At 44.9% G+C, this 15,183-nt stretch overlaps 1 protein-coding gene across 3 annotated transcripts; it reads right to left on the reverse strand.

The window, feature by feature from the left end:
• Window positions 1–5,967: 5,967 nt before the first annotated feature.
• On the reverse strand, window positions 5,968–12,385 carry PHLDA1 (pleckstrin homology like domain family A member 1). Of its 3 annotated transcripts, none has more exons than XM_083574754.1 (2): window positions 11,477–12,385; window positions 5,968–10,007 (listed from the first exon to the last, which is right to left on the reverse strand). In XM_083574754.1, exons 1-2 carry the CDS (start codon window positions 11,776–11,778, stop codon window positions 9,881–9,883), a joined length of 429 nt encoding a protein of 142 aa, XP_083430880.1. In that variant the 5' UTR covers window positions 11,779–12,385; the 3' UTR covers window positions 5,968–9,880. The 3 variants fall into 3 exon arrangements, with proteins under 3 accessions (XP_083430880.1, XP_083430878.1, XP_083430879.1); XM_083574752.1 differs by having other exon boundaries at window positions 11,246–12,385; XM_083574753.1 differs by having other exon boundaries at window positions 11,481–12,382.
• Window positions 12,386–15,183: the final 2,798 nt, after the last annotated feature.

Here is a 15,183-nt window from a genome sequence, read left to right on the forward strand (position 1 = left end):
AAGAACTGTGGAAAGGAGTCTTGAAGGCCATGAAGCATAATTGTCATTGAATGATTTCTCTCTCTCTCTCTCTCTCTCTCTCTCTCTCTCTCTCTCTCTCTCTCATGTCACTTGCAGCAGAGTTTTAATTATTTTCAAAGCTTTTAGCTGTACGTGAAATAATTGCTCCTGGAAGAGTTGCAAAATAAGCAATTCAAAACCCACCTCCATATTTCCCAACCACAAGCAAAGTGACGGTAATGCTGGACGATAATATAGTCTATCTATGGGCATAGACTAAGCACAGTTGTGTTGACAATTCAGTTTTCAAAGGTCTAACCTTACAACTATGTCACCATTCCTCATACTTTTTAAATTCAGGGCTCTCCTAAAGTTACTATCGCCTGCCAATGCAACCACAACCATCAGTTACAAGAACCTTGCATCTAACCACACTGCCTTCTGAAAGAAACTCCATGTGGTATTTCTATCCATCATGGTGATTATTTCTTACCCTTTCCAGTAAGTAGCCTGCCCCATGAGAAATAAAACACACGATCCAGTCTTGTAGAGGAAAATGACAAGTAGGACTCCCTGACTGCCTGTATGAAAATGTTACTCTGTTCAGAGGTGAGACAAGTCCCTTTGTCACATGAAGGTACAGTGGTACCTCGGGTTGAGTACTTAATTCGTTCCGGAGGTCCGTTCTTAACCTGAAACTGTTCTTAACCTGAAGCACCACTTTAGCTAATGGGGCCTCCTGCTGGTGCCACGCCGCCGGAGCACAATTTCTGTTCTCATCGTGAAGCAAAGTTCTTAACCTGAAGCACTATTTCTGGGTTAGCGGAGTCTGTAACCTGAAGCGTATGTAACCCGAAGCGTATGTAACCCGAAGTACCACTGTATTGTTTGCAGTACCATAGCATGCAGCAGAGCCGTAGCTAGGTGATCTTGCACCTCTGGCAGAACCATCCAGATTGAGCCCCCTAGCCACAGACTAATTAGCTCTTCTTTCTGCCTCTTGTCCAACATCCCCCCCTCATTCAATTCACCCTCTATTTAAAACCATTTCTTCTGAGGCAATAATCAATATTTATATTTATGGACATATTTTTAGCTGATTTTGCACCCCTCTGTCGCCTGTGCCCCTGGCGGGGGCCCGTCTCACCAGCCCCTAGCTATGGCCCTGGCATGCAGTATGGCATTGTCTTTTCTGAAGCCCATAATGTCACATTACCTTGGCAACTACACATTTACCTTCATAAGACAAGGAGATCAAAGGTAAAATGTACACGCTGAAGATACAATAAAACCTCAAAATACATTTAGAAAGCCATCCACAACTTTAATGCCATCTTCATTACGGAGAAGCCAGTAGAAAAATGTTCACATGAAAATCTTGTTCAAATTGGATATTGCTGTGTGGCAAAGGCTCTCGGGCAGTTTTTCACCATTTTGCTCTTATTTTCATAGGGGAAAGAGCAAGATACACATTTATTTTAAATGAAAGCATATGTCTTACCAGTCTTCTGGCAGAACTTAAAGGTCATCCTACACCCTAGGGACCTTTTACATTCCTTAAGTGAGAGCGAACAACTTCTTAAGTTTGCCTTTTGCTTCCCATAACAGTCCTGTGAAGCACATTTCGCACAATCTTTTTATGGAACCATTTGTAAATATGACAAATGCAACATTGTGCTAATGAGAAAGTAGGTGCTGCCACACGACCTTAAGGAGTCATCTGCACAACAGCTTCTCAGGTGACTTGAAATGGCCTTGGCTGAAATGAAGTTTGGTGCAATGTGGAGTTTGCACATGGACTGCTGCAATACCAATATCCATCCCATTCTTCCCTCTGTTTGGCATGTGCATAGGCATGTAATTGACATAATACATGTAAAGGGACCAAATGGCTTGCTAAAGTGCATTCGTTGAATAAACTCATCAGACACCTTAAAAACAGCATTGCAATTCCCCCTTCCCCTTTTACCAAAGTGCTTTTATTAGCTGTGTGACAGATAGAAATTAAGTAAGTGTAGTTGCTTCTGGCATGAAGATAAACATGTTAAAATGCAAGAACACAGAAAACTCAGCAAAAATTGAAAGAAAACTGAAGGGGGGAATAAATGTTGGCTAAAGGGCGGTACTGGGAAGCTCAAAAACTTGTACTGAGTTTACATTTCCCAAAGATATCAAAGCCTCCGATTTTTAGCACAATCACAGCAATGAGACCTTGATCTAAACATTTCCAAGCTTTAACTTTTTACTGTCGGGCCCAGAATAGAATCAGACACATTTCTTGACTCTCTGCAAGTCATTTAGACTGTGGGAAATGCACGTTAGCTTGTCTTTCATAATACGATTAATGGTGTACAGTGCACTGCATTATGATAAACCTTAGTTCAGGAAAGCAAGCGCCGATCTGTTCCCAAAAATGCATCGTAATTCAGAAGATTGCTTGGAAATTATTACATACTTCTTCTCATAAGTGTTTTTATTTAAATATTTTCAAACTGTACTTTCATGGATACTGTAAGTATACAGGCTAAAAACAAAGTATTAACAATAAAAACATTGAACACACCAATAAGAGCTGGATGTCAAAAACCTCACGTGTGAAAGGTTTGTGAATAATGTGACTTTTAGAAGATGCCTAAAACTGAGCAGCGTTTGCCACAGTAAAGGCTCAATCCTTTGTAAAGTCCAGCTGAACCTTCAGGGGGCATTTGGGACCACTGAAATTGCTCAATCCAAAGACCTTAGCAACTAAGGGGTGGGTAGCATAAGGATTCAGGCGGTCCTTAAGGTACTTCGAGTCCAAGTTGTTTAGGGAACTAACGAAAACCTCATATTTGGCCCAGAAACAGATTGGTAACCAATGCAGCCCTCTCAGCAGTGGAGTGCAAGTAGCCCATGGTTTCTAGGGAGGCCCTCAAAGCTTTGGAGCTAGCAGAGAGTGTGTTTTCCCAGCTCCAGGCAAGACTAGCCCAGACTAGACCCTGAGGCTCTAGGATGAGGTGTCCTCCAGCCAGGTGAGAAACGGTTTGACCACTTCAGCAGTTCCTTCTACTACATATCTCCACTTTTGGTCCCCTCCACAAAACCACAGACCTGGAGGGGACCAAAATACATCATTCAAACCAGCCCTCCAATCCCATAAGAGTTTTCTGGAATAAAGCATCATCAAACTCCATGGGGCTTACCTCTCGGTAGATGTAGGACTGCACTGTACACCTATCCCTTCAATGTCTCACTTCCTGAGGTGGCCCACCCACTAACAATTATCCAATAACTGATGCAACATATGACCTGAGAGTCAAGTTGTTGGCATCCGTCTTTCTTGGGAGACAATAGAAGAATGCGCCTGCAGGGGTAAAGTCAAACCACTGGAGAGTTGCAGCGCCTGCAGTGGCTGTAGAGACCAATATGGGAGAGACATGTTTTATTGCAAGTGGGGCAGATGAAGGCATCTGGTTTTGCTGCTACAGGTGCACCATTGTATTTCTTCTCTCTGTGCTCCTCCCAGCAGTCATTCCTTCTCTGGTCACTGTTGCAGATACACAATCTGTCCATCTGTCTCCAGGTACTGTGATCATCTGCAAGGGATTCCCACATGGCAGGGGTTAGTGTTGCCAGCCTTCATTACATGTTTGCAGACATCTTTGTAACACAAGAGTTGGTCTGCCAGCAGTCTAGTGCCTGAAGCCAGCTCCCCATCGAGCATGTCCTTGGGGAAACTGCCATCTTCCATTCTGTGATCATGACCAAGCCAGCACACACATCACTGAGACAGAAGTGCAAACATGCTGGGAACGTGGGCTTGGGAAAGCACATATTAGTTTGAGGCTTTGTCCTGCTATGCAATGCCCAAAATGTTCCTGACACACCGCATACGGAAGGCATTGAGGCATCATTCTTGGGGGTGTCAGTTGCCCATGACTCACTTCCATAAAGCAGCATGCTCAACGCGCAAACCTGGTAGACCTTCATCTTGGTATTGGCTATTAGCATCACATGATTCCATACCTCTTCAAAGAGGCAAGGCTTTGCTGTAGCCGCTTTACCAATATGCTTCTCCAGCTCAGCATCAATGGAAAAGTTGCTGGATTTCAGGACCGTGCTGAGGAGGGCTGCACTGAGGAGGAATGGTGGGAGCCACCCTCTCCTTCTGCTCCTGCATCTTCCCAGAAGCAGAAGGACAGTATAGATTTGGAACAGTGGTTTACAGAGGGACACAGTTCAGAAGGCAGAAGCTGGGAAATGCAGGATGGGGAACAGCCAGGAGAAGAAACACTGGAAGAGCAAGGGCTAACAGATTCACAGTCTCTGGACAGCATTCCTCCACTCAGCCCAAGATCAAGAAGAGCTCAGAAAGTCTCAGAACAGAAAGCACAAAGGGTACAAGCTCAGATTACAAGACATAGGAGTGACGTAGAATAATAGGGACGGAAGGAGGTGTGATCCTTAATTGGGAGCACCACCATTTCTAGGAGAAGTGTTCTTTGTTCGCTCACTGTGATTATTAAAGTTTCTAACTGGTAAGACATTCCTTTCTTTGATCTTCTGATCTACTGCCACAGGGGGAGGAATCAGATTCCCCGAAGCCTGACACTAGTTATAGTGGAGCCCAGGTAGACAAAAATATCTCCTACCTCAAGCATGTATTCACCAATGCTGGTGATGTACTGACCCAGCATGTTGGTCTTTGTCAGGCTGATGGTAAGGCCGAACTCCATGCAGGCTTGGGCAAAACGACCGATGAGTCTCCGTAGGGTGTGCTGTCCAGGCTGCATCATCTGCAAACAATATCTCTTGGATATTGTTTTGTCTGGGTGTGGAGATGGGCCGGGTTAAACAGACCCCTGTCACTCCTTTAATGTAAGCACACATTGTCTTCAGTCAAGCTGAAGGTAAAGGAGAGCAACACGGAGAAGAATGAGCCAAAGAGAGTTTGAGTGAGACTCTCTCTCTCTTTTTAATGGAAAAAGGGTGGCATGTTTCAAAATAATGTCATCTGCCTTACTGTTATCAGAAAAGAAACCAACATTTATAGAATGGATTAGGGACTTGTTTTCAGCAAAGGAAAAAGAAACCGTTCCGGAGTCACCATTCAGTCATCCAAGACGACTATGATGTATTCCTCCCACTGATTTACAGAACTGCTGTGTGATGATGACTAAGCAAATCCTTTTGCAATTCCCTTGGGTAATAAGGAGGTCACAATGTTTTGGTGCTGGCTGAATGCATGCCAGGCGCTCGAGTGCTGAAAATTGCCATGCATGGACAGACAAGGCCTTGTTTCAAAACATACAGTATTTTCAGTGTCTTCCCCTCCCTCCTTACTGGAAATGAGTTAACTTGTGATGTGATGGCTCCTAGTCACATAATAACACATACTTTAGTGAACTACTAAATTCCCTCTTTTTATATGAACATCATATTCAGCCTGGACCTTTGGAAATATGGCATCGAATTCTGGCTCAGTCATGAACCTGTTGGGTGGTCTTGTGCAATCGCTACCTCCCAGCCTCTATTACTCTTTTGTAAAATGGAAATATTAAAAAGTCAACCTGAAAGCAAAGCTTATAGCCTGTGGCAAGCACAATTTTCTCCAAAAGGACCATGCTGTGAAGGAGGAAAGGAACAGAGGCTACAGGTGAAGGTTGTCCTGTTGAGCAGAGTGTTATTGATGCACCTTGCATTCAAGTGAGTCATAAAGGGGGGAAACCCTTCTTGAAAATATCCACTGTAATTATTAGTTTTTTGTCACCTAGCCTCTCTCTTAGGAGGGCCTCTCTCTAATGAAAACCAATTATAGATTTTCTTTAAAAACAAGCTACCTTCTATGTCGTGACCTCAAAATGGCTGAATCAATGAAAATGATATTCCACAGATGTAAGATTTACAGCAGTCTATTGATTATGTCCAGAAAATTTGTTTCCATCTTCCTTTGAAGATGTAGTCTTTTCATACCATATCAAGGGAACATTTCAATGAATATTTCTTTATTTGAAATGGAATGCATATTGAAAAATAAATCACATCTCTCAGAAATCATTTGCATCATATTTACACATATTTTGTTTGATAACACTTGTTTCAGCTCACAATGTGCCAGAAAACATTTGGTACATCACTGTAGCTACTTTGCAAAAGCCAGTAATTGAAAACAATGAACTAAAAAAGAAAAGGGTGGGGAGTTTTTTACTTCCAAAATGTAACAGAAAAACCACAGGGGTGATTTCCTTTCTTCTGAAAACTGAAAACAGGCATCTCCTACTGAGAAACAAATGTCCAGTTTGCACGTCATTATAAAGTTTATAATGAATGTGGAGATTGCTCCAGCTTCACTCCTCCCCTAGGATGAGTAAACAAACCATGACCCCTGACTCTGTGATAAATCCAAGCCGGTGATTTTGTTTTGTTTTGCTCAAACAAACCACAATTAGTAAGCCAATACGAAATTGTGGCTTCATACTGTAGTTTGTTTGGCATGAAAGAAACCCTGATCCCTAGTTCCAATGTAATTCTAAGTCAGGGACCGTGGTTGGTTGCTCCTGCTTTTGTTCAGGAAGGAGCGAAGTACGAAAAACCTCTGCAGTTCATAGGTTTACCATGATGTGGAAATTTGTTTGTTTTATTAAAGTTCTATCTTCATCTGAGGAGAATCACAGGTGGCCTACCTGTTACTTCCCCCCCCACCACCATTAATTTGCAACACTAATGTAAAACTTTTCACTAGGACCTTATTTGGAGACAGGCTGGTAGTGAAGCCACTGTAACAGGCTCCATTAGTGGGGTCTCTGCATCATGCAGAACATCACACAGAGGGAGGAAAAGCTCAAAAAAGCACATGTGCAAAACCATCCATTATTACTAAGTAACTATACCCTGAATTTCCTTGGTAAAATTTGTCCTTTCCTCATGAAACTTGTAATATTATTGAGGTTCATTAATTAAAATGGGTGTGTTCTGAGTAAAGCATAGTTAGAGACAACCCTAAAGTTGTTGCCCTCTGTCATAGTCTCAAACAGTCTAGGAATGACCTCTGTTTCATACACTGCAAAGACATTTCTTAGCAACAGAGACGCAGCGGAGCAATTTCTGTGGATATTTCTTCTAAGTCTTAAAGGTAATACAAAATAAAGCAATCCTAAAGAAGCACAAAGCCACAGCCAACTTGATCATACAAGTCACATATTCTCAGTACAAAAAAATGATCTTGGGATGGGAAGGAAGTTTGTCCTTAAGATACGCCCAACAGGAGGCCACAAAAAGTGAAGATGTTTATTCCTCATATCAGAGAATAAGCATGATTCCTTCACACTTCTCATATTTTTCATACAATTTGCTCTGTGGTGACTGGGGGTAATGTGTGTGGGCCTTTAGCCTAGTCAGTCATGCATTAAAGGCAGTAGCATCAGCTGAATCCACCATTACAAGGCTTAAAGGTAAAGGTAAAGGAACCACTGACCGTTAGGTCCAGTCGCGGACAACTCTGGGGTTGCGGCACTCATCTCGCTTTATTAGCCAAGGGAGCCGGCGTACAGCTTCCGGGTCATGTGGCCATGGCACATGGCAAACCAGAGAAGCACAGAAATGCCGTTTACCTTCCCGCCAGAGCTTACAAGGCTTAGCTAGCATCAAAGTTTTCCAATACATTGTGAAAAATAACAAAAGTTGGCATGACTGAAGACTTCTGCCACCGTTTTTCAAAAAACACAGCATACAGTTGTACCTCGGGTTACAAACACCTCGAGTTACAGACTCCGCTAACCCGGAAGTAGTACCTCGGGTTAAGAACTTTACCTCAGGATGAGAACAAAATTGCGCGGCAGCGGCATGGGGGCAGTAGGATGCCCCATTAGCTAAAGTGGTACCTCAGGTTAAGAACGGTTTCAGGTTAAAAACAGACCTCCAGAACAAATTAAGTTCATAACCAGAGGTATCACTGTATTGAGCAGTTATGACAACATCAGTTAACCTCAAGAAATTGAGCATGGAATTTAATATTTTGGTCCAATTCCCCATTCCATAACATTAAACAGTGGAAGTGGAGGTAGACACAGAGAGAGGCTCTCAATGATTTGGTTGGGAAAAGGAGACTGGCAAAACTAATCATGTTAAGTCCTGTTTCTGAAACCACTGGTGTTTCGGAGTAATCTATTTTACAAACATTTAAACACTATTTAGATAATGTTGAGGAAAGAAGCCAGGAATACTGTCAACAGACATGAAGATTAGGCCCACTGAAATCAATAGACTTAAGCCTGTTGATTTCAATAGGTCTACTCAGGGTATGACGAACACTGGGTATCACCAAAGCCTAAGACAGGCCATTCATAACTTGTCTGAATTAGTATGTATAGGCCTGCATTCTTAACAGAGTGTGCTCTGCAGTACTAATCTGTTGTTAATGGGGGCAGAGTAAGTTCTCATTATTTGTTGTTGGCAGACTTGGACTAACTTGGAAATGCTAAAAGGAACCACAAGGTACCCTTTATAAAGGGTTGGCTTTTGGGAAGCCTTTGGGCAAGGCATGCTTCATAAGGTTCCTTGCTGAATGACTTCAATGGTTGCTGCTGCAATCTATTCACTTGCCCGATCCACATATCTACCTAGAGTGCTTGCATGCTCAGGTAAACAGGTTTTAACAGTGAAGAGGAGAACAGTCTTGGATACTCAGAGGAACCTATGCTTTCAGTATCAGCAGGTGCCCAACAATGTCTTCTCCTGATGCAGGACTGGTTAAGTTTGGATTTAAGTTCAACACGTGCTTGCAAGACCCAAGGCCTTCCCTTATCCAATTAACTACGTTAGGCTCCTTGTAACTGAATGAACCAATTTATAAATACCTTTTGAAAAGAAACAATGTTATTAGAAGCCTTACTTGTTCCATATTAAGACTGTAAATAGAAACAAACAACAAAAGCAGAATCTTTGCTTAGTTTTTTTAAAAAATTAATAAGTGCTGCTCCCTGACTGAAATGTCCTATGTTCTTAGAGGCTATGGCAGGGGGCAATGGAAAATGTTGCACTGAGGCTCATCTAGGAACTCAATTACAGGAACTCTGGGAAAGTTCCTCAGTTAAACAGTAAGACATTTACTGGATGGGATGATTAGTGTAGCATTTGAAGAGGTTTTAGAATGATTTGAACAGAATCAAGTAACAGCTCTGAGAAACATTACAGACAGGGTCCCAAACTTAAACAAAGAAGTGCAATGAACAGTTCTCTGCATGGTTCTATTATCTGAATAAAAGAACATAGCATGATTGTATTTTTAAATCGATTATCCTTGATCATGAAGTCAGATTTCCTTAGCCTCTTCACGAAGCAGGAATACATACAAGTGGCATACCCAAATGCATTTACTACTGAATACAAAATATAATACTCTCCAAATGAACATACGTATAATAAAAATTAAAGCAACCTAGAAATCAGGTTCCAAGTCATTGCTTTCCTTATTCCAGGACATATTTCACACGTTCGTTTCATAATAGTCTCTCACTTGTGGCAACGGAAAACGGATGTAAAAAGTGACATGGGGGGGGGACTAGTTGTAAAGTCCATATTCTGGTACATCTCTTCATTTCTCCAACATCACCTTCTCTCCTATGCCTTCCTCCTCCCTTCAAGTGTAGCAATATAGCCAATGCAACTATACTCTTGTGTGTGATTCCTTTCTAAATGGCCTACATTCAGAAATACCTTGCAAAAGTCTCCACTAATAAATTAACATAAAAAAGAAAACAGATTTGGGGGGGTGGTGGAATATGGCAGCAACAATCTTATATTTTTTGAGGCCCAGCAGACCAAATAATCCTTTCAAATCTTCATAAGCAGTAGTCAAAGTTACAAGAGTTGAAACGCTTCCCTGGAGTAATCACGGGCAGTATCAAAAGTGGAAAGACTCCAGCAGCAGAACTGATGCTCTCCCTTGTGTCTGCAGTCCCTTTGTTTGCCAAGGTTGTGATCGATGGAGAGGGTCCACCTTGCTTCCAGAAGCATTGCTTGAATTCCATCTATAACAACACAGGACAGTGATCTGAATAACTGAGCAGCATTCTTCTTTTACAGCCACAGACACACTTCCTACCTAAAACAGCGACAATACAAAGCACAGGGTCTCTTGCGAAGTGTCCTTCCAAGAGGCAACAACCTGAGGCTCTGGCAGCTATTTCCACAACTAGGCTTCAGTACCAGGAAGACGCTAGCTCTAACCACCACCACCACCCATTCCTTTTACAGTTACATGCAAAGGGTCACTAACTGTTCTCAGCCCCATTGCTTGGAAGGAGAAGCATGACATGTGAACTGAATGATTTGCAGATACGGGCAGGGATTTAAAAAAATAATAATTGGTGTTTGCTAAAGCACAGCAATCATGGTTGCAAATTCACCTGATTGACTTTGGGTGCTCTTCACCTTGACTTGCGGAGGAGAGCATTTCTTGCTCTGTCTCCGGTGGCAAAGCACTTGGGCCAGCCTTGATCTAGCAGCTGCACAAGAATCCATCATGCCACAGCACACTGCAAGCACATGCTGTTTGAGAAGGGCTGGAAAAGCTATCCAGCGAGCAAGACAAACAACATGCTCTAGGGTTGCTAGAGGGATCCGATCAAGCGCTTCAAGCCTTACTCTTAATTACAGAAGAGGATTTCTGTGCAGGGAAAGGAATGAAAGTCACCCAGTGACTCTCTCTTTTACACACACAGCTAATGAAACATACACACGTGCACGAACCACAGGAGAGCATTTGCGCGTGTTTTTCATGCTTGAGCCTCATGCACAACTTCTCTCAGCCGGTTACAGACTGGTGCTGATAACCGCCAAGGTTGCAAGTTCGACCCCATGCATGGGGCAGCTGCAGATTCCTGCAGTGCAGAGTGGGGGGGGGGACCCAGCCAGATGGGCAGGGTATAAAGAATAAATTATTAATAATTATATTATTATTATTAATTATTATTATTATTATTATTAGACTAGGTGATCCTCAGGGTCCCTTCCAACTCTATGATTCCAAGCAAAACATCGCGCGCGTGAAGCGGGCTGCCCATCCAAACGCGCGCTTCAGGAAAGCAACACGAGTTTGCAACCCCACACGGCACTTTTCGCCGGGCAAAACTAAGACGGCAGAGAGATATGATTGTTAGGGAATCCGCCCGGAAAGGCTTTTTCCAGAGAGACGCTGGGGAAGGGCTGCAAGGGGAGAGGGGCGATCGGCGGCAGGAGAGCTGCCCTCTCCCCGCCTGGCTCCTACCTGCCCTGGCTGGGGCCCGGCTAGGCGGAGTTGGAGGCGCTCCGCAGGCGCGGCCCGTGCTGCTGGACGAGGTGCTGCTGCTTCTGCCGCGTGGACTTGACGGCCAGGATGGCCTGGCGGTTCTTGTACTGCACCAGCTGCAGCGTGATCTCGGCGTTCCAGCCCTGCTCCTGCGGGCACCGAAAGTCGATCTCTTTGCCCTCGGCCATCACGACCGTGAAGTACACGTACTTGCCTTTGCGCTCCACGCAGTCCACCGTCTTCATGGTGGAGAAGGGCAGCTCCTTGATCTTGGCGACCACGGAGGGCGCCGCGCTCGTCGTCGTCGTCGTCGTCTCCAGGCCGGGGAGAGGAGCAGCAGGCGGCGGAGCAGGAGCCGCCGCCGCCGCCGCCAGCTCCGGCTGCTTGGGCGGGATGAGCAGGAGCCCTTCCTCGGTGAGGATGCAGCGCTTCTTCTTCCACAGCTGCAGCAAGCCGTCGCTGCGCTTCTCCAGCACGCCCTCCTTCACGGCTTTGCAGCCGCCCTCCAGCATCCTCCCGGCGGCGCCGCCGGAACAAAGTTCCCGCAAGACCCGGGCAAGGAGAGGAGCCTTCGGGGTCCCGGGAGCCTTTTCTCCGCCTCCGACGACGCCCGGGCGTCCCCCGCAGCCACTGAGGGAAGCTGCTGGGCTCGCGCTGCTTTTGAACGCGGTTCCTCCACCCCAGCCGGGCGCGTCAAGGGGGCCGAGGGCGCTCGCGGAAGGAGAGGCTGGCCGAGGAGGGAAGCCCCGCCGCGCTCTCGCTCGCACACCCTTCGCCTCAGGGCCGGCGCGCCTCCCCGCTTCTCCGTCTCCTGCCCTCCTGCCAGAGAGGCCTGTAGCGCCTCACGCGAACCGCCGCGCCGCCGCCAAAGAACAAAGCGCTTCTCCCGCGCTGGCCATTTCCGCTCCTCAAACTCGAGGCGGCGAGGAACCCGGCGCGCTCGGGGCTGGAGCACTTTTTAAATGGCATCGGCAGGCAGGCAGGCTGCAGTCCTGGCGCCCCCTGGAGAATGCGCCACCCACAGGAGCTGATTCACCGCGGGGGGGGGGGCGTAGGGCCGCCCTCCCGACGCCTCCCTGCCCGCCCAACTTCTCCTCCCGACGGAAGGCAACAGTTCTGCTGAGGAGCTGCTTGTGTCACGACGCGGGGCTTCACGAATCATCCATAACAGTTTTGTTTGTTTCTGCAACGGCGGAACTCCTCCGCAGTGCGATCGTTATATTGGATCGAGGGCGGCACGCACGGTGTGAAAAAACGCCCCGAGGCATTTATATGATACTTGTGCTGATGTGGAGGCTAAAACTCCTAGGGGCCCGAACGCACCAATACGCAGTCTCAAGACTGAACATATAGAGGAGTGTCATAGTCACTATCCAATGCACCTTCTCATAGGATCACCAAATAACACTATCATTTCTTGTAAGGCAACTGGACAGCCTACATGGTTGGCTAGCAAGTGAGAGCCCGCACTGCAGATCCCCAATCTTTTAGGAGACATTTGAAAATCAATGAAATGCTCTTTGCACAGACAAATGAGTGATGCTCAGGCACTTGTCCCCAATAAAGCAGGTAACATACACCTTCCCCAAACAATACATACACTGAACTTCCTGACAAAACAAAGCACCCAAACTCCTCACTTTGAAGTAAAAAAATGAGAAGGGCAGGGAGGGCTTAGTAGGCAGGCGGTTTGATGCTGAGGGCACGAGTGGGGACCCAAGATACACACCAACTTATTGTGGTCTAAACTGGGTATGGGGAACCTATGGCCCTCTAGATGCTGGAGGACTCCAACTCCCATCAGCCCACAGCCACCATGGTTCATGGCCAGGGATTATAGGCACTGCTCCAAATAGTAAGAGTTTGAGTTGTTTTAGCACAGGGTAGGCAACCTGTGGCCCAATCGCCTTCTCAGGAATGTGTGTTTTTATGTGAGTAGAATGTGTGCTTTTATTTAAAATGCATCTCTGAGTTATTTGTGGGGCATAGGAATTCGTTTTGGTTTGTTTTTCTTCCAAAATATAGTCTGGCCCACCACATGGTCTGAGGGGCGGTGGACCGGCCCACAGCTGAAAAAGGTTGCTGACCCCTGTTTTAGCAGGACTGCTGGAGAAAGCCTTTTAGAGGTATCTTTTTCAGGGACTCTAAGACAGTGGAAGTAGTCAAGATTCCTCTGAATCTATTTCAGAGGAAGGTTGCATTCCTCGACTTTGTACCAAGTGACTGACAACAGGAAAATCAATGAAAGAATCGTATACAAGCCAGCACTTTGTGACTGAAAAAATACGGAAGAAAAATAAACAGAATTGTTGCTTGCACCCAAGTTATATCTGTCAACGGTCAAGGAAGTGTACAAATCTACGTAATCATGTGAACACAGCAGCTGAGACTTGGATCAAAACACCCTGAGCGCAACTCATGCTTTCTGAAGCCCTCTATAAATACCTTCGCTAAAATAGCTCTAAAATATATGTTGAAGGAAGCTACAGCACAATCCTTGCTAGTGAAGGAAAGGAAGCTATTTCATAATGCCTTCTTAAAAATATACCAGGGTTTCCAAATGCATCAAATCCCTTTGCAGACCCTTTTTATAACTTGAGAGCCTACATCGTTTATAAGCAGCAAAGCTTTTTAGTTAAAATTGTAAAACCCGCTCAAATTTACCCTCTCCCTCTCTGCCCATCTCATAGCTCACCCCTTCTTTCCACTCCCATTTCTCTTTTTAGTCCACAGATCTTTCTGATCTTAAAGCGTGGTTAAATCCCCTTTTCCTCTGGCATCTTATGTCAGCCTCCATTTTTGGTTTTTCTGCTTATCTTACATAGCCTTGTTTCTATTACTTATAGCAGAGTTCAGCAGCAACATCTGGCTGCAAAAATGGGTGTCAACTCCCTCATACACTTCTGAATGCGTGTATTAGCATTCTGCCACTCCAAGCTATCAACGTTTATTTAGATTTCCTCTGTGGGGGAAGGCTTTATGATATGCAGGTCTAATATAATGAATTCTTCCTGTATTAGGAAACAGCACCGCTCTAGCTACCATGGCAGTCCTATATAAAATGTCTTAACATTCATACAAGCAGAATACATTTGGTAGGGATACTTATTCAATACCATCTTAAAATTCAACACATCCATGAGCATAGCATATATTCCAAAGATTATGTTCAGGTTCCATGATAATGGAAGTAAATGATGTTTAGATACACAGATACCTCATTATTTGAATTAGTGTGACTGGACCTAACAGTCAAGGGTCTCTTTACCTTTAAGTTCTGCTAGATTAGCACTTTCAAAAACCAGAATTCAACCAGCTTTGTCTGCATCTTCATATCAGATGCGTTACCAAAACAAGCAGCAAGCCTAATTTGGCCTTATATACTGTAACACAGAGACGCCCTCTAGTGTCAAACTAAATTTTGTGTTTATGCTCAACATAAAAATGTGGTACACCTATAGCTCTCACTTGACCTGTTGAGTCTGCCATAGTAAAAGTGTTTCCCCTCCACCTCCCCAAAAGTCTTCTGTACTCAATGTACATATATATAACCCAGACATCAAATCAAGTTGTTTTGGCCAATGAAGGCTTATGCTAAAATAATTTACTTTTCAAAGAGAAACATAATTTAGCTGTTTTTCCTGCAGCAGATACAGCCACTTGTCTGAAAACTAAACATGGCACCAACAAACCCTAACAATCTCTAAAGGTAAAGGGACCCCTGACCATTAGGTCAAGTCGCGGACGACTCTGGGGTTGCGGTGCTCATCTCGCTTTACTGGCCGAGGGAGCCGGCGTACAGTTTCCGGGTCGTGGCCAGCATGACTAAGCCGCTTCTGGCAAACCAGAGCAGCGCACGGAAACGCCGTTTACCTTCCTGCCGGAGTGGTACCAATTTATCTACTTGCACGTTGACG

This window comes from Podarcis filfolensis, assembly GCF_964270895.1.
Source record: "Podarcis filfolensis genome assembly, chromosome: 10".
In the NCBI taxonomy this organism is placed as follows: Eukaryota; Metazoa; Chordata; class Lepidosauria; order Squamata; family Lacertidae; genus Podarcis; species Podarcis filfolensis.